At 45.9% G+C, this 26769-nt stretch overlaps 1 protein-coding gene across 4 annotated transcripts in view; it reads right to left on the reverse strand.

Moving 5' to 3' along the window:
• Positions 1-1663: 1663 nt before the first annotated feature.
• LOC119168780 (DIS3-like exonuclease 2) overlaps positions 1664-26769 on the reverse strand; it is a 220597-nt gene continuing 195491 nt past the window's right edge. For all 4 annotated transcript variants that reach the window (XM_037420144.2, XM_037420143.2, XM_037420146.2 and 1 more), the window contains 4 exons: positions 15104-15339; positions 8093-8263; positions 7795-7841; positions 1664-1898 (listed from right to left, as the gene is read on the reverse strand). In XM_037420144.2, coding sequence (XP_037276041.2) covers positions 1862-1898; positions 7795-7841; positions 8093-8263; positions 15104-15339 — 491 coding nt within the window. In that variant the 3' untranslated portion in view covers positions 1664-1861. The remainder of the gene's footprint in view (positions 1899-7794; positions 7842-8092; positions 8264-15103; positions 15340-26769) is intronic.

Consider the following 26769-nt stretch of genomic DNA (forward strand, 5'->3'; position numbering starts at 1 on the left):
GAGAGAGAAAAGTGCATGCACTGCACAGAAAGTGGCAAGAGTGAGAAAGATGATGGAAAAACATGACAGCAGCACATTGTTTGGACGGCTTGTAAAAGAAGAAACAAAACGAAGCTTGCGGCTTGGCACTGACCCAAGGCATCCTGCGAAGCTGCGTCACTACTAGCTACAGCAGCAGCCATCCACATATAGGCTACTTATGTGCATGGAAACCTGGCAGTGTTAGTCAGCACCACTTATAGTCAGCTTGCGTACTGTTTGAAGGCATCAAGTCCGTTTTCATTTCTTTGCTGCACATACTTAGCATATACCACTATGTGACATTATCGGGCTATGGAACACAGCACCAGTGCGGCAGCATCTTCTGGCAAGAAGCGCACCTGATCTAGACATCGTTTACGTCAGCCGTCGGTCAATAGCGTGCTACTACAGAACATATATGCACTGGTGCTACCTACTACCAACGTCATGCAGTGGGCATTGCCTGCTCTGAAGAGAGAGAAGACGGGCCTTTGCACGAGAAGAGGGTGCCTCAAAAGCCGAATTCATGCTTTGCTTCTAAGCTCTTCTTACCCTGCACACTTGCAGTATTCAGCCGAGATGCAGACACCGCCCGCAGAATGCATTTTTTTCACCAAGCCCAAGCATTATGTTTACCCTGGAAGAATGATGCCGTCAGTGCAGCACTGCAAGCCAATGCTACCTGATAAAGCCAGCAAGCCATTCTTTACTGTTCCATATGCATTGCCACAACAAAAGCTTAAAGAAAAGCAGAGAAATTGATGGCTATGTACACAAATGAAAACAATAACTGAATTCAGTGGGTCAACAGTGCTTAATGTGTTGGTGATTGTGGTGCAGCAAAAGCTTACAAGGGATAACCATTCTTCAGAATAATGAAGAACAAGTACCACAAGATCGACACAGCACTAACCACCATTCCTTCTTGGATCAGAAGGTGCAATACAGTAGACTCTCCGAGAACGGAAATCTCTTAAACAGAACTGCTGCCTAAATAAAACAAGTGCTTCTGACAAGATTGCTTTCTTCTGCACCCTAGTTGATCTCTCAGTAAATTAACGTTCTGTTCAATGGAACATATCTTGCCAGTCTCGTCAGGTTCTGTTTAGTGATACGAAAGCAACTAACTGTTCAAAAAAACAAATGCACCATTATACTTCTGATTGCAGGGTATGCATAATATTGAGGGCACACTGACTGTTCTTGGTCAGTGTGCCCTTAATGCCTTTTCATTAATTTTTTTTCTTCCCTTCTACTACAGTTGAACCCGATAATACTGAACCAACATATAGTGAATTGTTGCGTACATCAAACAGTTATAAAATTTTCTTTAAGGTGGTTTTCATATATAATACATCTTAAGAACCAAATTACCTATTTATAGAACTTTTTTTGTTGTTTCCTTAAAGTTTGGTATCCATGTTCGACTGTGTTATACTGAAGCACTAATTTATCACAACAGCAGAAAAAATCTTGCAAGTGCTGTAAACACCCGCACTACAGCACAGCCGCTTAGTTATGACCAAGCTATGCAGACTAGAAGTGGCATCTGCAACCCTTGCAGTTCCACAAAACGAACGGCAATGGACAGCACATGCGCACTGATTTGACTGCAAAGCCAGCAGCAGCCCAAACAAACAAGTGTATGAAATAAGCATTTTATTGTCCTAATCACATCTTGCGCAGCCTATGGTAAAGTTAATTGGTCTCAAAAAAGCATTGTCACAAAAGAATCATTCCAGAGAGGTGGCTCTGGAGTCATGCCAAATAAAAGAAGAGCAAAAGCCATGCGAGAGGAAACAAAGTGACGCCAAAGCAGAATTTAAAGTGAAGCCTATGTTCATCGCTTTTGGTGCCTCCTGCCATTGTCTTCCTTCCTGCAAGCACAATGGAAGGTTCATTAGTAAACACAAGGGGTCCAAGAACCGCCAGAAAGTTGCTCTCACCACTGCTTTAGTGGTACGATCACAACAAGAATTCTAAATTCTCTTATTTGTACACTGTCAAGAAGCTGAAGAAAATTACTTAATACAAACTGCCCTGTCTGCAATTAATGCTGTATGGAAATGTTTCCATTATCATGTTAACAGATCTATTATTAATTAAATAGGCATAACAGTTGCTCAAGGTTGTGCAAAGTCTAGATCGTGCTTCGTGACAAAGACGAGTGAGATTAAAGAGCCTTTGCACTAGGGGGCGTCAAGCCCGAAGCAAGTATAGAACTGTGCGCACTTCTTTGTCTCTCTTGTCTTTCTGCCTTTTTTGTTGCTGTCTTGGAGCACACAAAACTGAATTCAGTATCAACCGGAGCAGAACACGTCCAAATTTTTGGTGAATATTCACATCATTGAGCTGTACAAGACATACTACTGCAATGTAACCAAGAAGACAATGTCAACACCTAGACAGCAGCCATTAATCAAACATAATAGCATGAAAATAGCATGAAAGAGTGCCACACTCTGGTTTCTCTGCAATGCACAGGATATGTGTTGAAGTGAACAATGAGTGAAAAGGCAAGTGTGAATGAACATATGCTGTCTACCAATGATGGGCATCATAAAGTCATTCCAAAAGAAAAAAAAAAGTCCTAGCCAGAAAACCAGCAATCTAACAATCAAAGAAATAAGGTGAGGAAAACTCGTTGCAAGTGAGAACATACTGTTTGAAATTGCCTGCTTAGCAGTGATTCAACAATCACTCTAACTCACTATGAATCATTCCATTGTACACAATAATTTTTAGAGACGTGAGCACTGAATGGCATTTTCCTTACGCTGCCAAGGACTTTGGGTTTAACACTTTTAATTTTTCAAATATTGTCAAAAATCTTGTAAAAAATAAAACTGGTACCAAGCAAGAGTCTGTGATGAATCAAAGTATAAAGTGTGGGAATTCTCTTCTTCAAGGCATTTCGAAGAAGCCGAGTCTGCTTGCCAAAACATTTTTAGAAACGCCTCATGCTAATGAATTTTTCAACTCAATATGCAATCAAGGAGCAGTAGCTAGGTAGTCCTCGAGCAACTCACATGGTTGGGTAATAAATAGGGTTTCCCGCAAACATATGCCAGATGACAAACGACTGGTCAGGTGAAAGAAGTGCTGGCGGGCCTAAGTTAAGCACAAGAGGGGCAGGGAGGGGGCAGTCGCCCCCCCTCCTAATCATTAAGAAGTGGGGTACAAACTCTGCCCCATACATTGACTCAACCCCCCCCCCCCAAAGCGGAACCCTGCGCACGCCTACTGGCTGGTGGTTCATTCTTCTTATTTTTTTCCTTGGCTCCTCGGGGAACTCCATGCTCAAAGCAGGCGGCGGGGGGGAAGGCAGCACGGTGTGAAAAAGCAAACCCCCCTTTTCCCCACAATTGTCACGTCTAGGATTCGCCGAAACAGGGTTCCAAACAGGGTTTGAGACTGAATCCAGGAAGGACGTTTTAAGGTGCAGCAGGTGCTGAGGACTAGTGTGACTATACTTAACAGTCTCGCTTTGCATATTGGACTTAACGAAGTCACCACACAGCTTGTTGAGCGGTCTGTGAACATCGCAAAGTCCTAGCGGTAGCACCGCTCAACACTCATCAATGTGCGAATTGTGAACAAAAGGTGCGCTGGGAAGGGACCAGTTGGGAAGATTTTCAAGCCGAGACAACTTCTTTGACCTCTCTTTTTGTTGTGATAGCAATTACATGGACAGTCTCGATGGGCTATTGCCGTTTGCTTCATGTCACGTGAACTCCATATTGAAGAAATTCCCCAGCGTATTGTACATTCTATCCACAGGTAATTGTGTGAGAGGGAGGTGATAAACATGGCTGACACAGAGATCAAACGAGCCAGCCCATCTTCATCGCTTTCCGAGGCGCATGTGATACGACGATATGCGACGGCCTGCTAGGCCGGCCGTCGAAACCTGAAGCAGAGAGGAAATGCCCCACTCGTCTCTAACGAGCGTTGAAAAGACGCTAGGGGAAAGGGGGCAGTGGCCCTCGAGTGGCAACTGGCAGCTTTAATTTTATGAGCACGGTCCTCACTGGCGCACGCGTTATCTCGCTGGCTCGGCAAATATCAGTGGGCGGCTCGGATACCCTTCTAGATGCTGTGCTCTCAATGTGAAGAGGATGAGTGGAGAATATCACTGTATTTTCTTGAACCAGCAATTTGTAGTGGTGCGTGATATCTCGAATATTTATCTAATGTTGCACTTGTAATATTCGTATTCGATTCAATAACCACATATTCAAATATTCGAACTAACTCGAATATTCCTAGAATATTTGATGTTCCCGAATATTCGTTCGCACGTCACTGTGAAGAACTTACGGTTTTGCGCATTTGTGCTAAGAGCCTCAATTGATCATTCAGTGTTTTATACGACTTAGGCGCACGTGCGGCGATGCCTGCATGTAAATTCACGGGAGCGTGATGACAACTACCGATGAATGCGGCGGCACGTCATTGCGAAAAACCTACCAATGATAAACATCTCAATCAATCTAAATCATGTACTGTCTGCACGGCAGTACGTGTGGCTCAGCAGTTTAACGGTGTTATGGTTCACGTAAGCGTACCGACCACGGCATCCGCTGCCTCACCAGGAACCGCAATTGCGTATCACTCATGGAAATGAAGGTAACTCGCCGCTGCCTCATTGGCTCGACAAAACAATCTTCACACTTTTGTTCAGTCCCGTACTGAGTGAGCAGGAAGAAAAAGAACATCTGCATATCTCTACTTAAGGGCAAATGCACGCGCATACTTTACAGGGCACGATGCTCATCGAGTGAGATTAGCAGACGATGCGCTGCCCGCAACTAGCTAGGGGCGCGCGCAGCTTGACGTACGATGGTATTGCGTTTTATGTATAGCCCCACAAGGTTTTCGCTAATTGATTGCCGTACAAACGTACACACACATGTTGAAGCCTGGCGAGTCATTTGTCAGCTGTGCCGTTGTTCAGCATGTATACTCTCTTCAATGTTCTTGAATAATTTCATGATAGCGGATATGGTCATGTGAATGAGCTGAAGTGTTTTTCCGCACAATGGCAAACATAGAAAAGACCGTGCACTTTCGGTAACGTTCGGTAACGGTAACGGTAACTTTCGGTAACGTAAATGGCATCATCACATATAGTTCTCCATTGCTAAAGGCGGCACACGTAAGGTGACGGACGGATTAATGCGTAGTTCTGCTGCGTTCCCGACAGCGGCTTTGAAAATCCGTCGTAGGTGCATCGCGCTCGTGCGGCAACACAGTTGCTGCTATCTCGCTCTTTTGCCAACGTCAGTTTACTGCCGTCGGCAGCCAGTGCGCCGAAGGCAATCGCGACATGGCAAAATAGCGCCTTCGCCCCTGGGAGTTGTGGCTCCATTAACAAAAAAGCGTGTTTGAGACGTCTATCTATCACACATCAGTAATCACCTTTCTCACGCGCTTACCGTGCATTATCGCTGCGCGCCCGGTACACCTCGGTCATGTACGTGCTGCTATCAACGCAACACAGCATTCTTGATCAGAAAATGGCGAGCACGCAGTCCTCGAGAAAGGCAACGAAAGCAAGCGAGATAACGAGTATTGCTGTGTAGTTGGAAAACACCCCAAATACTCCTATTTCTTTCAGCGGCTTCACCGGTGAGCACAGGGAAGAAAATTAAAAAGAAAACAAGAAAGTCAGGGTCTTTCGAGCCAAAACTGATATTGTGAAAACCTGGATGAATTGTGACCACCTAGGCTACTTTAATAATGGCTAAGATTTATAGGGCCACTCACCAGACCCCATACCGAGTTTTAGTTTAGACAATGGAAGTAATCGGGTGTCCTATGAAGAACATTTTGCCACAAAAATTTTTCGAATCGGTTCATCACGAGCGGAGAAAACAGGTTTTTTGAAGCGGCGCGAAACGAGGATGAGAGGAGGCAAACTCGAAACCCTTGCCGCTCTTCCGCGTAGCCTTTGCAAGCCAAATCTCTTCCCCACCCTCTCCAGCACCCAACCATGAAGTGACGTGCGCATGACGTGCCCAAACAAGTTCAACCCCCGAGAACGCGAGCAGCGTTGCTTTGTTGACCAGCGTTATTTTGTGGTCTTCTGCCTGTTTCTGCGGGACGGTTTGGAAACGCAGCTTATACGCGGTAGAGTAGATAAGCACAATGAGTGCACGAACGCGTAGGAGCATTCCACAGCGGTCGTCTGCTCAATGCGCTGACCGCGGGGACACGAACGCATGCGAAACGCTGGCACATTAGCCTCGCATCTCGTAGCATTTCGCGGGGAAAAAAATAAAAGAAAAGTGCGCACATTTGTTTATTGTGTCCCATTATTTATTTCATGTTTTATTAATCTCTTAAAGCAACAAATACATAAACTACGCATGTTGTGTTAAATAATTTTTGCCATGTCACGTGGTATACTATTGACAACGTCAGAGCAGACTCGTCTACGTAGAGGACCAATGTCACTGCATTGCCGTGTACGTAGGGCCATTCCTACGCCAGCTCATGCCCTCATTTTCTACGCGTGCGCCGACAGAGGGAAGGGGGAGCAGCTTTCATCTTGAAATTTGACCCATTTCCGCGGCGCGTAGCGTTGCAAAGTTTGGCAGACGTGATCATGAACGCCTCATCTACGCATTGCGCTTGTCAGCTCAAAAGTGTCAAACCGGGTGAGTGGCTATTTAAGTACATGGTGTTGACTGTTATACAATCAAACCAGTGGCCTCATGCTCACTAGTCACCATGCAAGTACAATAGCTTTTCTATTTTTTGTAAAAAAAATATAAAAAAAGGTTTGCTCAACATATGAATTGAACCCAAGAAATCACAGCCACAAGCTGTACTTTTACAGTCTTATGCTTTCTGGAAGTACAGATGGTGACATATTTGATCAAATTTTTGTGTGCAATAACTTACTATAATAACAACTGTACTGTTTCCACCATAAATATATGATTCAGTAAAAGATTAGTGGTGGAAAAAAATTTCACCTCTTCTTTATTCAATATTTAATTCATATTTGAAGCTATGTATTCGTATTAAAAAATTTGGTATTCACACACCTCTAGCAACAACCTTTAGCACAGCGACGTATTACTTGTTCCTGAAGTGCTGGCAAAAATAGCCTTTGTCAGAGTACCTTTTCTGATGCACAGATGGTTTATTTATGCCACTGTTCATTATTCGTTCAGAAAATGGAAGCTTGTGAAAAGATACTATCCTATCATCCTTGCCAAGTGTACAGAAAAACTGTTTTGCAATACGCTTTTTCCTTTCCTGACAACGAATCCATCCACTAGAAATGCTACCGCATGAGCAAAAGTGAATGCAGTCAGCTACATGGACCTCAATAGCCTGTAGCCTGTTTCAAGTACCATATTGGCTCAATTTATCTGCGAATAAAGATTATGTACAAGAAGCCATGTTCCTCCCCACACACCAGCCAACATACATTTTCACAAAGTCCACTACAGGAGGAAGACCCCCTGCTTCCTGTTATCTTATGGCACTGACGTCCAGCTCTACACACTAATACCTTCCGTTTACTCCATATATAAGTGCTAGTACTGGCCCTGAAGAAAGACACTGGCTTAGTGATGCAAGCAATGCCCCAAATCCTCTAGTACCATATGTGCTTCATCTCTCAACAGAGTCACGATGAATGGGTGTGAGGAGACGTACAGTGGAGAAATTTCTCACGTCCCCCCATCACGGCACCATCACTGCACCATTAAACTGTTCCGACGCCCCTGTATTGTCAAGACATATAGTGTAACTTACTTTATGGGGACCACAGGCACCGTGAATGGGGGAAGCTTCAGAACAACCTGTATAAAGAAAACAATAACCTTTTCAGACCTGTCACACCCTTCATGAATGATAGCAGACTTTTGATCTTTAGTCACTTTCACGACAGTACATTAATGTCATGCAAAAGCATTGCAAAATGTAGGACAGCGGAAATTCTGTGTGGCACAACGAAATAATCGAGATACCATTATCATGGTACAAGGCTGAGCCATCAACCACTAGCTGATTTTCAAGCGACAGCAGCGCCCGTGGACGGCCATCAACTCACCTGGTACTTAAGTGGGTCATTAGGCACGACAGTGATAAGCACATTGACCAGCTGGAACACGCCAATGTTGAGTACTACCACTTCATTAGGAGACTGGGATGACTGGTAGTGTAGCTCAATGGTATTACGGCCTCCCTCGGTCGAGTGGTGGAACCACTTCACGCCCAGCTTCTGCATTCAATTCGAACTTAATTCATATTAAATTCAAAATTTTTATTTACCAGACAAAACTAGAAAGTCGCCAAGAGTACTGGAAGGTCGCCAAGGCGACCTTCCAGTGACCAGTGATATTAGTGACCGGTACATGCACGCGGCAGCCATGCAGAAATGATTACAAGTACATAACACGCAAGCATAAAATAAAACATTAACAAATCACACTAATTAAAAATAATCTCCCAACTGATTCTTTTACAACACCAATATTAAATGTGCAAAAAAAGGGTTTTCAACAAGCAAAAATACACCAAGCACAGGCCATTGTATCCATGTAACCAAGAAGTAACAACTGTGACAGTGGTTAATTTACACTCATCCTATGGATACACGTGTGTTCTTTTCCAGCGGCGTTCTTGGTTTGTCTTAGCGGCACGCTTCCAGTGTCGAGCTATGACAGTTGTTCATCAACACTTGTCCAGTCCGCTTTCTTTTCATGCGTCCTTCGTGTTTGAGCGGCGTGTTACAAGTATGGGGTTGTTTGTCCTTCGTGTGACATTCTAATTTCTTGCTAAAGCATTCACTGCTTCATTCTCGCCACAAACTAACTTTTTTTTCACATGCACTTTTGCAAAATGGGATCGTGTGCACCCATGCCGCATTACTGCTTCAGAAATGGGGAGTTTGAGAGGTTCACACAAGAATGTACCACATTTAGGAGGTTGAAATGTCGATATGAGAGTGCACTGCTCAGGTAATTCAACGATTTTCACGAATATGATGATGATGTTTGATGTTTTATGGCGCAAGGGCCGATTCACGGCCAAAGAGCGCCAGTTCATCTTACTAAAAATACGGACAATGATTGTGATAAGTGGCTGTATAAGGGCCATAAAATTCCTCGCAGTAAGGCGGGTAAAAACATACAAGTAATAAAATGATGACCATGCCGTGAAAGGTGTGTGTGGTGTGAATAGATGACAAAAGTTGGTGATAATAAAAGACGATGGTGGATATGTATGGCATTAGCACAAGTGCCTCACTCGTTCAAACCCTTGTGTCCAAGGGCCGTGGGGCATGTGCTTTCTTGTGTAGCCACCGCAGCAAAAACCTCTCTGGAGAGGTCATGCTACGGTATGCCCGGGTATATGACATGAAAGCTGTGAATTTCTTTTAAAAACGCTAACAAAGATTTATGACTAAAAAGTGGTTCCCTACCGACAAACATTGCAGGGTGTGAAGGTATATGTTGTCGGTAGAGTAATGGAAAATGTTGTTTTCTTAGAGTTTCTAAATGTTTACACTGGATTAGTATGTGAAGGACTGTTAATGTTTCACCACATTTGTCGCACAATGGTGGATCGTCACTAGACAAAAGATGTGTGTGTGTTGCGTATGTGTGTCCTATCCTGAGTCTCGTTAGTATTACCTCTGAATAACGCGATTTTGATACTGGCAGCCAATGACCAAGGTGTGGCTTAATAATGTGTAGTTTGTTTTGTGTGTGTGTATTCCACTTGCTCTGCCAGAAGTCTCTGATGTTTCGTTTGAGAGACGGCTTAAGATCAAGGGCCGGGATTAATATGGGTGTAGTGGCGGTGCCCTCGTGGACGGATGCAGCAAGCTGATCCGCCATCACGTTGCCTTGAATTTCACGATGCCCTGGCACCCAGCACACTACAACATGTTGGTTGAGTGTGTAAAGTGTGCACAAAATAGAGTAAAGTGAGATGAGGACAGGGTTTTTTTGTTTTTTAAGACTGTGCAGAGCCGTTACCACACTAAGGGAGTCTGTATAAATTACTGCTTTTTGTATTTGTAATTGTTTGATGTGTTTAGCTGCCACAAGTATCGCGTAAGCTTCCGCCGTGAAGATACTTGTGTCTGGATGTAGAGGGCCAGCATCCGAAAAGGAAGGGCCAACAGCAGCGTAGGACACAGAGGAGTTAGACTTAGAGGCATCTGTAAAAAACTCAGGACGTGTGTATTTGTGTTGAAGTTCCAAGAAGTATGTTCGAATATGGGCAATAGGCGCATGTTTAGTAACTTCTAAAAAAGACACATCGCAATCTATAGTCTGCCACTGCCACGGTGGCGGGTATGCTACAGGAGCCATTAAATTGTGTTCGAGTGACACTCCAGTGTCCTCGGCTAGACCCTTCAGGCGAACTGAGAAGGGCTGCCTCATTGAAGGCCTGTTTTGAAAAAGAATGGAGCTCGACAAGTCATTTATAGTAGAGTATGAGGGGTGCCTCTTGTCTGCTTTCACCTTAAGGAAATAAACAAAGGACATGTAGGTTCTTTGCAGGTGAAGCGACCACTCATTTGACTCAACGTAAAGGCTTTCTACGGGGCTGGTGCGAAAAGCACCCGTAGAAAGGCGGATGCCCAAATGGTGCACGGGGTCCAGCATCTTCAAGGCACTTTGAGTAGCAGACTGATAGACAACGGCCCCATAATCTAAGCGGGTGCGAATGAGGCTTCTATAGAGGTTCATGAGGCATTGCCTATCACTACCCCAAGTAGTACGTGACAACACTTTTAAAACATTCATGGCTTTTAAACATTTTGTTTTTAGATACTTGATGTACGGCACGAAGGTCAACTTGTTGTCCAAGATTAGGCCTAAGAATTTATGCTCGGCTTTGACGGACAGACGTTGCCCGTTCAGTCGAATGTCAGGTTCCGAGTGCATGCCTCTCTTTCGAGAGAACAAAACGCACGTGCTTTTTTGTGGGTTAAGTCGAAATCCGTTTTCATCTGCCCATTTGGAGATCTTATTTAAACCCAGCTGAACCTGCCGCTCACATATGGCCAAGTTGCATGACTTGAAGCCAAGCTGAACGTCGTCGACATATGTACAATAGAACATATTGCGGGGAATGGACAAGTGCAAAGAGTTCATTTTGATAATAAAAAGTGTGCAACTAAGCACGCCACCTTGTGGCACGCCTGTTTCCTGGACAAATGTTTGGGAAAGCACACTGCCCAGACGGACACGGAAAGTCCGCTTTGACAGGTAACTTTCGATTATATGAAACATTCTTCCGCGCACACCAAGGTGAGACAGGTCTCTTAGAATGCCGAACCGCCATGTTGTATCATACGCCTTTTCGATATCTAGGAACACAGAGAGAAAATATTGTTTATGAACGAAGGCGTCTCTGATCTGTGCCTCGATACGAACAAGGTGGTCTGTGGTGGATCTACCTTCTCGAAACCCGCACTGAAATGGGTCGAGCAAATTATTTGTTTCAAGGAAATGTACAAGTCGGCAGTTTATCATTTTTTCGAAGACTTTGCACAAGCAGCTTGTAAGTGCTATAGGCCTATAACTCGAGGGTAAAGAAGGGTCCTTGCCCTCTTTCAAAATGGGAATAACAATAGCCTCTTTCCAGGAGGTAGGAATAGTGCCAGAAGACCAAATAGCATTGTACAAACAAAGTAAGGTTTTACGGGTTTCGTTTGGTAGGTTTTTTAACATTTCATACATCACACGGTCAGAACCTGGGGCAGAAGTACTGCAGGAGTTTAGAGACATTTGCAGCTCAGCTAGACTGAAAGCTTGGTTATATGCCTCGGATCTAGTGCATTTGTGTTCGAGTTTCTGCTTTTCTATTCTTGTTCTGTATTTTTGGAAAGTGTCAGTATAGTGGGACGAGCTGCATACCCGTTCAAAGTGTGCCCCGAGGAAGTTTGCCTGATCTTCCAAGGTATCACCTTGAGTGTTTACGAGTGGAAGTGTGTGTACTTGTTTCCCTGCTATCCTACCGACCATGTTCCAGACTTTTGCCTCCTGTGTGTATGAATTAATCCCTGACAAAAACTTCTGCCAGCTTTCTCTTCTGGCCTGCCGACGCGTTCTCCTTCCTTGAGACTTTATTTTCTTGAACGTGTCAAGATTTTCTGCTGTTGGCGAGTTGCGCAGCAATCTCCATGCCCTGTTCTGTTCCTTTCGCGCATTACGACACTCCGTGTTCCACCATGGGACGTGTCGTTTGCCGGGCATTCCAGATGTTTGCGGTATGCACCTGGCTGCTGCGTCAGTTAGAAAAGCTGTGAAGTACTTCACAGCTTTATCTATGTTTAACCTACATATGTCTGTCCAACTCAAACGTGTAGTGTTGTAGAACTGTTCCCAGTCTGCTTTGTTTATCAGCCATTTGGGAACATGTAGAGGACATTCACATGTTGTTTGTGAACTCAACACTACAGGAAAATGGTCACTTCCATATGGATTGTTTATGATTTTCCATTTCAATAGGGGTAGAAGTGAAGGTGATACGATGCTGAGGTCTATAGACGAGTAAGTTTTGTTGGCAACGTTATAGTAGGTTGGCTCTTTCCTATTCAACAAACAGGCGCCGGAAGAGAAGAGAAATTGTTCAATGAGACGACCTCGTGCATCACAGCGAGAATCGCCCCACAGTCCACTATGTGCATTTAGGTCCCCAAGAAGCAAATAAGGTTCCGGTAGTTCGTCTATTAGGGACTGAAATTCACGTTTTTCAAGACGTTGGTGGGGAGGTACATACAAAGAGCAGATGGTGACGAGTTTGTTTAAGAGTACCGCTCGAACAGCCACCGCCTCAAGGGATGTCTGGAGTGGTAAATGTGTACACGCTACTCCTTGGTTAATAATAATGGCTACGCCACCGGATGACGCCACAGCATCATCTCGGTCCTTTCGGTATATGACGTAAGCACGTAAAAAATTTGTATTGGAGGATTTAAGATGTGTTTCCTGTACACACAGCACTTGAGGTGAGTGTTTGTATAAAAGCTCTTGGACGTCGTCGAGGTTTTTAAGCAGGCCTCTGACGTTCCAATGTATAATTTGTGTTTCCATATTGGAAGTAAAGTAGTGCTGTGTGTACGTTAAGGGAGTGACTTGTTTAAACTGAAAGGTCGAGCTCAAGTAGCAGGGCTATTATCAGGCCCAGTTATGAGCTTTTTAGTTTTCTTGGCGCGCTCCAGAGAGCCGCGCCGCTCTTTTGGCACCAGAGGTGCCGCCGTATCCATTGCCTCCTCGGAGGCACTGGATGCCCGCTCATGCGAGCTGGTTTTTCGAAGCTTGGGCCTCGCCTGGCGAGGTGAGGCCTTGAGACCCGAGGACCCTGGAGTCCCTGGTCTCTGTTCAATAGTAGGCGGAGTAGACTCAACTACTGCCGCCTTGGGGGCAGGCGCCACAGCCAATGGCTCGCTCTGCGCAGGCCGAAGGAGTGGCGAGGGCTGGTGCGACACTGCCCCCTGGCGCGCCGCATCAGCATATGTAGGGCCATAAAATGGCGAGACTCTTTTTCTTGCTTCTTTAAATGTAATGTTTTCTTTTATCTTTAAAGTGATGATTTCTTTTTCTTTTTTCCAGAAAGAACAAGAACGTGAGTACGCGGCATGATTACCGCCACAGTTTACACAGTGTGCAGGTGCTTCGCAGTTGTCGGACGCATGGCCCACGACTCCACACATAGCACAAGTTTTCTGGCCACGACAGCTTTGCGAGCCGTGGCCATATCTCTGACAATGGAAGCAACGGCGGGGGTTGGGAATATATGGCCTCACAGATGTTTTTGTGTACCCAGTCTGAATTGTTTCCGGCAAATCGCTCGAAGCAAAGGTCAGTACTAAGTGTTTTGTTGGTATTTCCTTTTGATCTCTTCTTATCTTAATGCGCTGTACGTTTGTCACGTTCTCGCTCTTCCATCCTTCAAGAAGTTCAGCTTCGGTAAGGTCAAGCAAATCTGCGTCCGAAACGACCCCGCGAGATGAGTTCATAGACCTGTGTGGCGTAATACTGATGGGTGTGTCTCCAAACGTTGTGAGGGTGTTCAGTTTATCAAATTGGTCTTTGTCACGTACTTCGAGGAGTAGATCTCCACTGGCCATTTTGGTAACCTTGTACCCGGCACCGAGAGTTTCAGTTAAGGACCTAGCCACTACGAAGGGGGATACTGTTCTGGCTTGCTTGTTAGTTTTTTCGCAGTGTATAACGTGGAAATGAGGAAAGGTTTGTCTTGGCCGGAGGAAAAAATTGATATCTTCGGTGCGTACCCGCTTTGAGGAGGCACGATCACTTAATAGGGGAAATGCTTTATGCATGCCAGTTTAATTTTCTTCAGAAGCGTTGGCGGCCACCCACCACGGAGCCCAACAAGGGGACGCTACAAGTTTGTGAATGCTAAAACCTGCAGACGCCAGCCGTACAACGCAACTATAACCCAATGCGCCTAGACCAAGGTAGGCTATTTGCACAGGGTTAACCCTCGCCGCCAGGAAGTTTGGAAGTAAACAGAAGAGAGTAGAAGACAGGACAGATAAACAGTAAGAGATAAAGACGAAGATGTAGGGAGAGAGAGATAGGAAAAGGCGACTGCCGATTTCCCCTGGGTGGGTCAGCCCAGGGGTGCCGTCTACGTGAAGCCGGGGCCAAAGGGGTGTGTTGCCTCTGCCGGGGGGCCTTAACGGTCCAATCACCCAGCGTCGGCTCAACCCCCAGGATCCCCTTTTCCCCGGACACGGCAAAGCCACGCACGGCTAGGCGTGGGAGGGAGTAGAAACTCCCCCGTTAGCTCGGGTCCGTGGTGTCGCTACACACCAAACGCCTACTTGCGCAGGCGCCCCTGCGGGGGATTTTCAAGGATAGCGAAAAATTCCAGGAATATCAAGGGACTTGAAAGTACATCGTTCAAATTCAAGGATTTTAAAAGATTTCAAGGACCTGTACAAACCCTGAATATTTATTTCGGGCACCTCTGCAAAAGAAGTTTAGTTTGGTACCCCAGCTAAAGAATCTGACAAGAGCATCCCGATGAGAATCTGACAGTAAACTGCTACGTCATAACAAGAAAAACTCACATCACAGTAGACGCGCTTGACCATGCCAACACTGAGCGCGAGTACGTCGAAGGCATGCTCGAGCACCGCCACGACCATGGCCTTGTCCTCGAGCGAGCCACACTGCTCCACAAAGGCGTGCAGAAACAGGTCGACGCTCAGCTCCTGCACCGTGCGCGCCTTGTACTTGCTGTCGTTGCAGTGGTCGGCCACCGACTGCAACTCCGAGGCACTCAATGCCACGGCAGGTCCACAACCTGCATTTTGTCATTGAACTTCAGAGAAATCTCACGGGTGTAATCATACGTGACAACACACTCCAAGATTAAGGTTAATGGTTTACAATGACTGCCTTTTGATGAAAATGAAAAAAGTGCAAAAGGTAGCTACAGTCTTCACAAATGAGGTGCTTAATAACCATAAAGGTAAGCAAACTCCTACTGTAAAGACTGGCATAAAATTAGAGCGATGCAAAAAGCAAAACTTTAGGTGCGAAGTGAATTTGAATATTGAAGTGTGAGTGCGAATCGAATCAAATATATTTGGAACATTTCTAGAATATTTTTCAATACTTTATAGTGAAATTGCTGGAAAAAAAAAGAGTTGGAGAGAATTTTTAAGACATATATTTATGAGATATTAACATGAAAGTGTTTCTTTTCTTTAGGTTGATGAAACACTGGAGGCATTGTGTTTCATAACTACTTATCAAGAATGAGGCAATTCTGAGGCCAAATTGTGTTTATATACATCATTTGATGCAATGAAAGTGTAGTCAAAAACACTTTACACGTGAAAGGCAAAGACAGTATTTTCTCAGTCTTGCCTTCTCTTTTAACGTTTGTGGAAGCTCAACTGACGTGGCGAACAAGGGTGTACTCCCTTCGAGTTCAGAGATCCAAATCTGCCCTGTAGATTTCAATATATGAACATCGGAAACTTTGGATGCTAAAAATCTTCAGTGCCCGATTTTTTTCAAACTTCCCGCCCCAATTACAGATCCAGAACAGCATTAATGCACCCCCTCAAGCCCCCTCTGAAACATCTATCATCTCTATGTTGGAACCAGAGTTTTCTTGACTCAATACACTTGCAGCTGTAGCAGAGCCTGAAGAGCACTTTGCTTAAACACGAGAATGTAAAGGGGTGAAGCATAACGAAAATCTTGAGGGGTCACTGCCAACCTGACATTGACTGTCTTCGGGAAGTTCGAATAGTTTCGGATAGTGAAATTCCAGTGCAAATCGAATCAAATAGTGCGCCATTGAAAAAGGTATTTGAAATTTCGAATAATCGCACACCCCTAGATAGGATTCATTTCAATTAATCAATTCACAAACTTGCAAGGCGTTCTTTCATCATCAGAGCATGTTCAATTGTTACAAGAAGTGATAACATATTGTAGCGATGCTGAGGCAGACAGGCTAAAAAACAAGCAACTCTATTAGGGCGAACTTGTGCCCACAAGTCTAATGACTATGGTCGTCGAGTCCGAGGAGCCGAGAGGCACAGATTCAACTAACTTCCTCTTCCTCGTTGTTTGAGCACACGAACGCGTGACACATGCCAGCCGGGTCTTGCTGGTGCTCTTGCCATGATGATTGCGGCGGCTACTTGAACGTGGCCAACCTGTCGCGGCCTTATCCCCCTCCTTAGACGCATCATCCCGATGCTCGAGAGAGTGAAATGATACATGCGCCCTCTCACTCGTTTTCCGACGATCTGTCATGATAGGGCTTCATGCGGACTACGTGTACAACTTCCGTGGTATTGCGGCGTCTTGAGCTCACGTGTCCCGCGGATCTGACTTCATAAGTGACGTCGCTGATACGGTTGAGTACTTCATAAAGGCCGAAGTATCGACAAAGAAGCTTTTCAGAGAGTCCGCGGCGGCGCACTGGGATCCATATCCACACTTTGTCACCGGGATGATAAAGTGCGTCACTGTGTCGTTTGTTGTACCGACTAGAGTCGACGCGCTGTTGACGGCGTATTCGGTATCTTGCCATTTGTCGCGCTTCTTCGGCTCTTTGCAAGAAGTCATCTAAGTCAGGTGGATAGCTGTTTTCGTCTTGTAGTGGTAACATGGCATCCAGTGGGGTGGTCACCCTTCGGCCGAATACTAGTTCGAAAGGGGCAACGTGGGTTGTTTCTTGAACGGCTGTATTATATGCGAATGTTACGTAGGGTAATATTTCATCCCACTGTTTATGTTCAACATCGATATACATTGATAGCATGTCGGTCAGAGTTCTGTTGAGGCGTTCGGTTAAGCCATTTGACTGAGGGTGATATGCCGTTGTTCTTCTGTGATCGGTATTTGTCATGCGCATCAGACATTGCATAAGGTCTGCAGTAAATGCTGTGCCCCGATCCGTAATAACGACGATGGGCGCACCATGTCTGAGCACTATGTTGTTCACAAAGAGCTTGGCGACTTCGGCAGCTGTCGCACTGTACAGAGAGTCAGTCTCAGCATAACGGGTCAGATAGTCTGTAGCTACGACAATCCATTTCTTGCCTGCACATGATGTCGGGAAAGGTCCTAGGAAGTCCATGCCAACTTGTTGGAATGGGGCATCCAGAGGGTCTATTCGGTGGAGAAGGCCGGCTGGTTTTACGGCTGGAGTTTTGCGCCGTTGACATTGACGACAAGTTTTCACGCAGCGCTGCACTGATACGAGCAACTTAGGCCAATCGTACTTCAGGCGAATCCTGGCGAATGTTCGGCTCACACCCATGTGGCCGGATGTTGGCTCGTCGTGGCATGCATGCAGAATTTCTTGTCGCATGGCTTTGGGCACGACTAGTAAAAACGTTTCACCATTAGGTTCAAAGTTCCTCCTGTAAAGGACACTTCCTCGAAGGCAGAACGTGGAGAGCCCTCTGGAGAATATGCGAGGAACTTGAACGTCTGGACCCTGCAGGTGTTGTATAAGCGCCAGCAAATCCGGGTCACCTCGTTGTTGTTGAGCGATTTCGGATGAGTCGACAACGCCTAGAAACGAGAAGTCTTCCTCTTCAAGTACACTTGGATCGACGGGAGAGCGTGACAGGCAGTCGGCATCACTGTGTTTCCTTCCAGATTTGTATACGACCGTAATGTCATACTCCTGCAGCCTAAGGCTCCATCTGGCTAGTCGACCTGACGGATCCTTGAGATTTGCTAGCCAACATAGAGCATGGTGGTCACTGACAGCTCTGAACGGTCTACCATAAAGGTAGGGTCGAAACTTATTTATTGCCCAGATGACTGCGAGGCACTCTTTTTCAGTAGCAGAGTAGTTTGCCTCAGCTTTTGAGAGTTTGCGGCTGGCATAGGCTAACACTTTCTCTTGACCATTTCGCCACTGGACCAGGATGGTGCCGAAGCCGACATTGCTGGCATCGGTATGGACTTCAGTGTCGGCTGTCTCATCAAAATGGGCAAGTATTGGTGAACCCTGTAGCCGTTTTCTTAATTCATCAAAAGCTTTCTGTTGTTCGCTTTCCCATGTGAAGGGCACGTCGTCTTTTGTTAGTTTTGTAAGAGGTTCCGCAATCTTTGAGAAGTTTTCCACAAATCGCCTATAGTAGGCACATAAACCCAAAAATCGATGCACTGGCTTTTTGTCTTTGGGTGTAGGGAACTTCTGAACAGCGGCTGTCTTTTCTGGGTCAGGACGAACACCGTCAGAACTAATGACATGTCCAAGGAATCTCAGCTCTTCGAAGCAGAAGTGGCATTTTTCGGGTTTGATTGTCAAGTTTGCTGACCGGATGGCTTGTAATACAGTGCGCAGTCGCTCCAGATGTTTGTCGAACCTTGCAGAGAATACCCCCACGTCATTCAAATACACTAGGCATGACTGCCATTTCAATCCCGCGAGGACAGTGTCCATCACTCGCTGGAATGTCGCTGGCGCGGAACAGAGGCCGAATGGAAGCGCTTTGAATTCGTAGAGGCCATCTGGTGTTACGAATGCCGTTTTTTCACGGTCCCGCTCGTCTACCTCTATTTGCCAATATCCGCTTTTCAGATCCAAGGAGGAGAAAAACTTTGCGGATTGCAGCCGATCTAGTGTATCGTCGATACGTGGCAAGGGGTAGACATCTCATTTAGTTACACTGTTGAGTTTTCGGTAGTCGACACAGAATCTAAGCGTGTTGTCTTTCTTCTTAACGAGCACTACGGAGGACGCCCGTGGACTATTCGAAGGCTGGATGACATCATCCGAAAGCATTTCCTCCACTTGCTTCTTAATGATTTCCCGTTCCTTTTATGACGCTCGATATGGATGCTGGCATATAGGCCTCGTGTCGTCTTGCGTTATAATTCTGTGTTTCGTAATTGACGTGTGCTAGACCTTCGAGGCAATTGAAAAGCACTCAGAGAATTCTTTTACTAAGGCGTAAATCTGTTTCTTTTGACTGTCCGGAAGGCTCTGGTTGAAGGTCACGGATGTGTCGATGTTGCAGGCCACTGGTCGAGTGGTTGACGTGGTTAAGCTGCATAGTTCTGTCGCCATACAGAAGTCGTGTAAATAGGCAATAGCAGTGCCTTGAGCGATGTGTTGAAGTTCAGTGGAGAAATTCGTAAGTAGAACATCTGCACGGCCATTCGTCAAGTGAACAAGACCCCGAGCTACGCAGACACCTTTTTTCAAAAACAGCCCTACATTTGTATCCGCTATGCCTTCGCGGTTGTAAAATGCGTCATTCTCTACGAGCACCATTATACTGCAGCGTGGCGGCACAGATACGTCATCATGAACAACGCGTAGAGCAGTTAGGCGTCGTTCCTCAGATTCTTCCACAGGTATAGCTCGTTCAGTCGAAAACGACATGCTGGACCTACGCAGGTTAATTACGGCGCCATTAGCTCGCAAAAAGTCCATTCCTATAATGAGGTCTCTTGAACATTCTGGTAGCACAATGAAATCGGCAACGTAAATAAAGCCCCGCATTTCAAGTCTTGCGGTGCATCTGCCAAGGGGCGTAATAATGTGACCACCTGCCGTGCGTATTTGCGATCCACTCCACTGTGTCACAACTTTGTTTAGCTTCTTCACCATCTTGTGACTTATTATCACTGACTAATCAGCACCGGTGTCGACGAAGGCATTCAGCTCCCATCCTTCTATTCTCAACCGCAAATCTGAAGTAACGCTTTCGTGTTTGCACCCATTTACCGGAAATACACCGTCGTCGCCCTCAAGCCATATTGGAGGATCTTCATAATTGATGTTATCAGCGGCCTCACCTCCACAGGTCGCTTGCTTCAGTTTTCCGGGAGTGGACTTGGAGAGCGATGACCAGGCTGCCTTGAAGGTGCACGTGGGCTGGATGACCGGTAGCGCATAGGCAATGGTGACCGTGACCGACGTTGGCGTAGAGCTGGCGAGTTCTGGCGCGTGGACAAGTACTCCTCAATCTCCGCTGGTCGTTCGCCGTTTCGGGGGCACGGTGCATACGACGGGAAGCCTCTTAATCCAGCCTGTCGGTAAGGGCAGAATCTGTACAAATGACCCGCTTCGCCACAATGGAAACAAAGAGGCCTGCGCTCGTGATCACACCAGACGTCACTTTTCCTGGGCCTACGCTCCACATAGTGTAAGTGGTACGTGCTCCTGGGGGCAGATAGGTAGTTGTTGGTTCCCGTGGACGAGGTGCACTGCGTGCCGCAGGTCGGAGAGGAGTCGTCGCCATCTCAACTGCTGCATTGCTGTGTACCGTGGGTTGTCTGATAACTTCAGAGTGTGTTCGGGTAGGTCGAACCGGCTGCAGCTCACGCTCTGGCTCTCGCATTACCTGCCTCAGTTCGTCACGAACAACATCCGTAACGGATAGAGCAGTTGGAGTCAGGCGCACTTGCAGACTGCTCAGTTCTTCTCTAATAACTGATCTAATGAGCTCTCGTAGGGCTTCAACGTCGTTTCGCACGCCTCCGGAGAATACCTGTGCAGATGCGCAGTTAAGATTCCGGTTGTACTGCCGAGCCTGATGTTCCAGTGTTCTTTCGATGGCCGTCACTTCCGAATAAAACTCGGCAACTGTCCTTGAAGAGTTGCGGACGAGAACGGCGAACAGCTCTTGCTTCACTCCGTGCATTAGATGGTGCACTTTCTTATCCTCAGCCATGTTGTAATCCGCACGCTTGAACAGACGGATCATGTCCTCAATGTACATGGCAGCACTCTCGTTCGTGAGCTGGTTCCTCAATTGAAGAGCACCCTAAACCTTTTCTTTCCGGTCTATGTTCGCGAACGTAGCCACCGCTTGTCGTCGAAATACCTCCCAGGTAGACAACGAGGTTTCATGGTTCTCAAACCATGTCTTTGCGAAGTCTTCCAGGGCGAAGTATACGCGACGGAGCTTCTCTCTTTAGTCCCATCCATTCAAGCTCGCCACTCTCTCGAACAGGTCCAGCCAATCTTCAACATCCTCATACGAGTCGCCGTGGAATACTGGCGGCTGGTGCGGTTGGCTAATGAACACTTGTGCCGGTGTTACCTGGGTAGTCACAGTGGTGGCATCCATAGTTTGAATTTCCCTTGGTGTGAAGTGAAGAGGACCGAACTCAGGTGAGTCACCTCGAAGACGGCGACTTGCCCTCTGGTGTACAGGAGTCACTTCCACGGGGTTGATACGCTGGTCGTCGGGGCTACGCTGTCTTGAGCTCACGGGGCTTCGATTCATACCCAGCAACTCCACCAGAAATGTAGCGATGCTGAGGCAGACAGGCTAAAAAACAAGCAACTTTATTAGGGCGAACTTGTGCCCACAAGTCTAATGACTATGGTCGTCGAGTCCGAGTAGCCGAGAGGCACAGATTCAACTAACTTCCTCTTCCTCGTTGTTCGAGCACACGAACGCGTGACGCATGCCAGCCGGGTCTTGCTGGTGCTCTTGCCATGATGATTGCGGCGGCTACTTGAACGTGGCCAACCTGTCGCGGCAATATTTACGCAGGCACAATAAATGAGGGGGGGGGGCATCGTTAAATATAAATGAAGGGCTAAACATTTAATAAGGTCAACAGCAATACCTGCAATGGGCTAACACGATCACAGAACAATAGATTAATGCACAGCCTTTGAGGTTCATGCATCAGCTGCTTTCACTACATTGAAGCCCATATTCTTCCTCTCACTTGTGTTGAGAACCTTCTTCACGTTAAAATTAGATAGCAGAAGAAGAACCGTAAAAAGGGGATGCCCTGCTCATCAAGTTTTGGCCAATAAATGGCAGCACAAAACAGGCTGTACATTAAGCAAACTGTTTGGATAAAGCTCCACTGATAACTAGAGAGCAACTTGATGACAAACCACAATGGTTTAATCCTCTGTCACTTTATTACCGTTGCAGCAAGGGACCACATCAAGTGATGACGACTTGTTCGGTCTGACATAATCTAATCACTGGCTTGAGAAATCCTAGAGATAACCGTCACCCTCTTACTCCGCAAAAAAACCGAGAAATTTCACCCTTTGCGTCCGGTGCACACGCAATCTGGCAGTAACCTCGGAAAATGAAAGCATCTGTAGTATGCAGAGCCCCAAGTAGGTGGCAGCACCATATCGTTTAGCACAACCTAAGAAACACTTGCCTTTTTCGTGCATAGCGTCGCATTGTCAGCACAGCATAAAACACACTAAGGTATATAGAATTATGTATCTATGCATTTTTCTATTACTATAAGGAAGCACACCACCAACCCTTACGTACTGAAGTTGCGATCCAGATATGCATAATATTTGCTTTTTGATTGACAATCTTCACAACTATGAATAGAGCCACCAGATCAAGATGGCTGTGTGATGAGGAAGGGGTTGAACTTTGACCAGGTTGCTGAATGAATTTGGTTGACAGACAGCCCAATAAAAAGCAAGCCAGACGAACAAAATTTCTGTGCTAAAATACCTCAAGAAAGACTATTGTCTTTAAAAAAAACATGAAGTGAATGATGATTAGCAGGTGACGCAGGGGGATTGTTTGTAAATCACCCATGACATGGACCACTCACGCATATAAATGATGATGATGATGATAATGATGATGATGATGATATATGTTGTTTAATGGCGCAAGGGCCAGTGATGGCCAAAGAGCGCCAGGAAATGATATCGGATGAGAGCAATGGTTATGGTAAATGGCTGTAAAAGGGCCTAAAATTGTGCGCTCTAAAAATGCGTAAGACATATATTTATTAAAATCATGAAAGTGAAGTGAAGCATGCCTAGTGAGAATGAGTCTTTAGTTGTCATGACATCATAAAATAGGAGCGTTATATTAGCACCGACTTCTCGCCAGCGCCCTTGGTCCCAAGGACCGGGAGACAGATGCTCTTTTGGATGTAGCATCCGCAGCAGCAGCCTCCTTTCGGAGGCCGTGCTACCGATCACTTGAGTAGATAACATGGAAGGTATTTACTTCCTTTAAGAATGCATTCAATGCATTATATTTAAAAAGAGGTTCGCGACCAATAAACATAGCTGGGTGAAGGGGTATGTGTTCCTTGTATGCTAGTGGAAAATGTTTTTTCCTGTAAGCCTCTAGCTCAGAGCATTCGAGGAGTATGTGAAGTACGGTAAGTGGACGGCCACATCTTTGACAGCTGGGTGGGTCACCACCGGACAAAAGGTGTGTGTGTGTGCGTGCTGTGTGTGTGTCCTATTCTAAGCCGACAGAGACTGACTTCTGTACGGCGTGTTTTCGACGTGGGTGGCCAGTTACCGAGGTATGGTTTAATCAAGTGTAACTTGTTACGAGCTTGTTGACCCCATAACTTCTGCCAGTAAGCCCTGAGCTTTTTCCGTATGTTTGGTTTTAGGTCCATTATAGGAACAGCAACTGAAGAGTTGGCGGAGCTTCCGTTAATTGACGTGGCGAGCTGGTCGGCCAACACATTTCCTTCGATCTTGTGATGTCCTGGCACCCAGCACACCACGATATGTTGCTTGGAAGTAAAGGCCGCGCAGAGTATTGAATAGAGGGATATAATTATAGGGTTTCTGTGTTTTTTAAGATTTTTCAACGCTTTTACGACACTCAGGGAGTCTGTGTATATAACTACCCTTGGCGTATTCAATTCTTTGATGTGTTTAACGGCTACGAATAACGCGTAAGCCTCGGCTGTAAAAATGCTTGTGTTGGTGGACAGAACGCCGGCATCCGAGAAGGATGGGCCGACCGCCGCATAGGAGACGCCAGTATGAGACTTGGATGCATCAGTATAATATTCTGGACAGTCATATTTATGTTGCAGCTCTAAGAAATACATCCGAATGTGTATGGGGGAGGCATGCTTTGTGACAGCTATGAAAGATGTGTCACAGTCTATAACCTGCCACTGACTTGGCGGGAGCCGCAGAGCGGGGTGGCTGAGGTGGTATTCAAGCAGTGGGACATCTGTTTCTTCAGCTAGGTGTCTAACACGCAGCGAGAAAGGGCGTGCCATTGCGGGTCGATTGTAAAAAAGTTGAGAGCCGGACAGGTCGTTGATGGTGGAATATGCAGGTTGCTCACTGTTCGCATTTACTTTAAGGAAATATATGAAGGAAGAATATGTTCTCTGCAGATGGAGTGACCACTCATCCGATTCTGCATAAAGGATTTCAACTGGGCTTGTTCTAAAGGCGCCTGTGGACAGGCGGATGCCTTGATGATGAACAGGGTCCAACATTTTCAGAGCGCTTGGTGTGGCAGAGTGATAGACTATTGACCCATGCTCAAGACGTGAGCGTATAAGGCTTCTATACAGATTCATGAGGCACTTTCTGTCGCTGCCCCACGTTGTTCGTGACAGCGCCTTTAGGATATTCATTGTTTTCAAGCATTTATTTTAAGATGTTTTATGTGCGGTACAAAGCTTAACTTCGCATCTAAAATTATACCTAGGAACTTATGTTCTGTGTTTACGGGTAGACGCTCACCCTTAAGGACCAGTTCAGGTTCAGGGTGCAAGCCTCTTTTTCGTGAAAACAGGACACAGGTGCTTTTCTGTGGGTTCAGTTTGAACCCGTTTTCATTAGCCCATTTGGATACCTTGTTAAGGGCGAGCTGAAGCTGTCGCTCACAGATCCCAAGAGAACACGATTGAAAACCTATCTGCACATCGTCGACATATGTTGAATAAAAGATTTTACGTGGGATGTACAGACGGAGAGAATTCATTTTTATAATAAAGAGCGTACAGCTGAGCACCCCACCCTGTGGCACTCCGGTTTCCTGTAGAAATGTTCGGGACAGAGCATTGCTCACTCTAACGTGGAAGGTGCGATCAGACAGATAGCTTTCAATGACACTGAACATATTACTGCGTATACCTATGTGTGAGAGGTCTCTCAATATTCCAAACCTCCACGTAGTATCGTAGGCCTTCTCCATGTCGAGGAACACAGATAAGAAAAACGTGATTATGAACAAAAGCCTCACGTATGTGTGCCTCGATACGTATAAGATGGTCAGTGGTAGATCGGCCCTCTCTAAACCAGCACTGGTATGGATCGAGCAATTTGTTTGTTTCTAAGTAGTGGAGTAAGCGGCAATTAATAATTTTTTCAAATAGTTTGCACAGGCAGCTTGTTAACGCTATACGTCTGTAACTTGATACAGCAGAGGGATCCTTTCCCTGCTTCAAAATTGGAATTATAACAGCCTCCTTCTAGGAGGAGGGGATCACACCTGAAAACCATATGCGATTATAAAGAGAGAGGAGGGTTTCTTTAGTTTCGGAGGGTAGTTCCTTCAGCATCGCGTACATTACGTTGTCAGGACCTGGGGTAGATGTATTACAGCAGCTGAGTGCTGTTTGCAGTTCTGCTAAGCAGAATGGTGCATTATATGCCTCATTTCTTGCAGATTTTCTTTCTAACTTTAGTTTTTCTATTCGTGCCTTGTAATTCTGGAAGGATTCGGAGTAGTGCGAGGAGCTCGATATGTGTTCGAAATGTGTGCCAAGAAAGTTGGCTTGATCCTCCAAGCTTTGCCCGAGGCTATTTACTAGTGGAAGAGAGTACGTTTGTTGGCCCTTGATTTTCTTTACCTTATTCCACACTTTTCCCTCATCTGTGTACGAGTTGATACTCGATATAAACTTTGTCCAGCTCTCTCGTCTAGCTTGTCGACGCGTTTTCCTTGCCTGCGATTTGACCCGCTTGAAATTTTCCAAGTTTTCTGCTGTAGGGGAATCGCGAAGCAACGCCTATGCTTTGTTCTGAGCGGTCCGTGCTTTCCTGCATGCGTCGTTCCACCATGGGACTCGCCGTTTAGAAGACATGCCGCTCGTTTTGGCAATACATTTAGATGCGGCATCAAGTATAAAAGCTGTAAAATACGTGACAGCGTCATCTATGGTCAGGGCAGACAGCTCAATCAATGTCATGTGTGTAAGAGTTCTATACCCTTCCTAATCAGCTGAGTCAATCTTCCATCGAGGAACCTGCGGGGGTAGTTGATCTTTGTTCGGCGCACTCAGGATGATTGGGAAGTGGTCACTCCCATAAGGGTTTTTAAGGGGGGAGGCTACCCTGGAGACCGAACTTTATTTTTTAAGATATCTGGATGAAACTTTCAGGGGTTGTTCACTACAATAAAACTAGCACAACTGCTAAGTTTCACGAAGCTGTGTTTCTTAGTTCCAGAGTTATTGAGGTTTAACTGGGTGCTTCACATGGGTGCTTCACATGGATGCCTGAGGAAGAGTC

The sequence above is a fragment of the Rhipicephalus microplus genome, chromosome 3 (genome assembly GCF_043290135.1).
Source record: "Rhipicephalus microplus isolate Deutch F79 chromosome 3, USDA_Rmic, whole genome shotgun sequence".
NCBI lineage: Eukaryota > Metazoa > Arthropoda > Arachnida > Ixodida > Ixodidae > Rhipicephalus > Rhipicephalus microplus.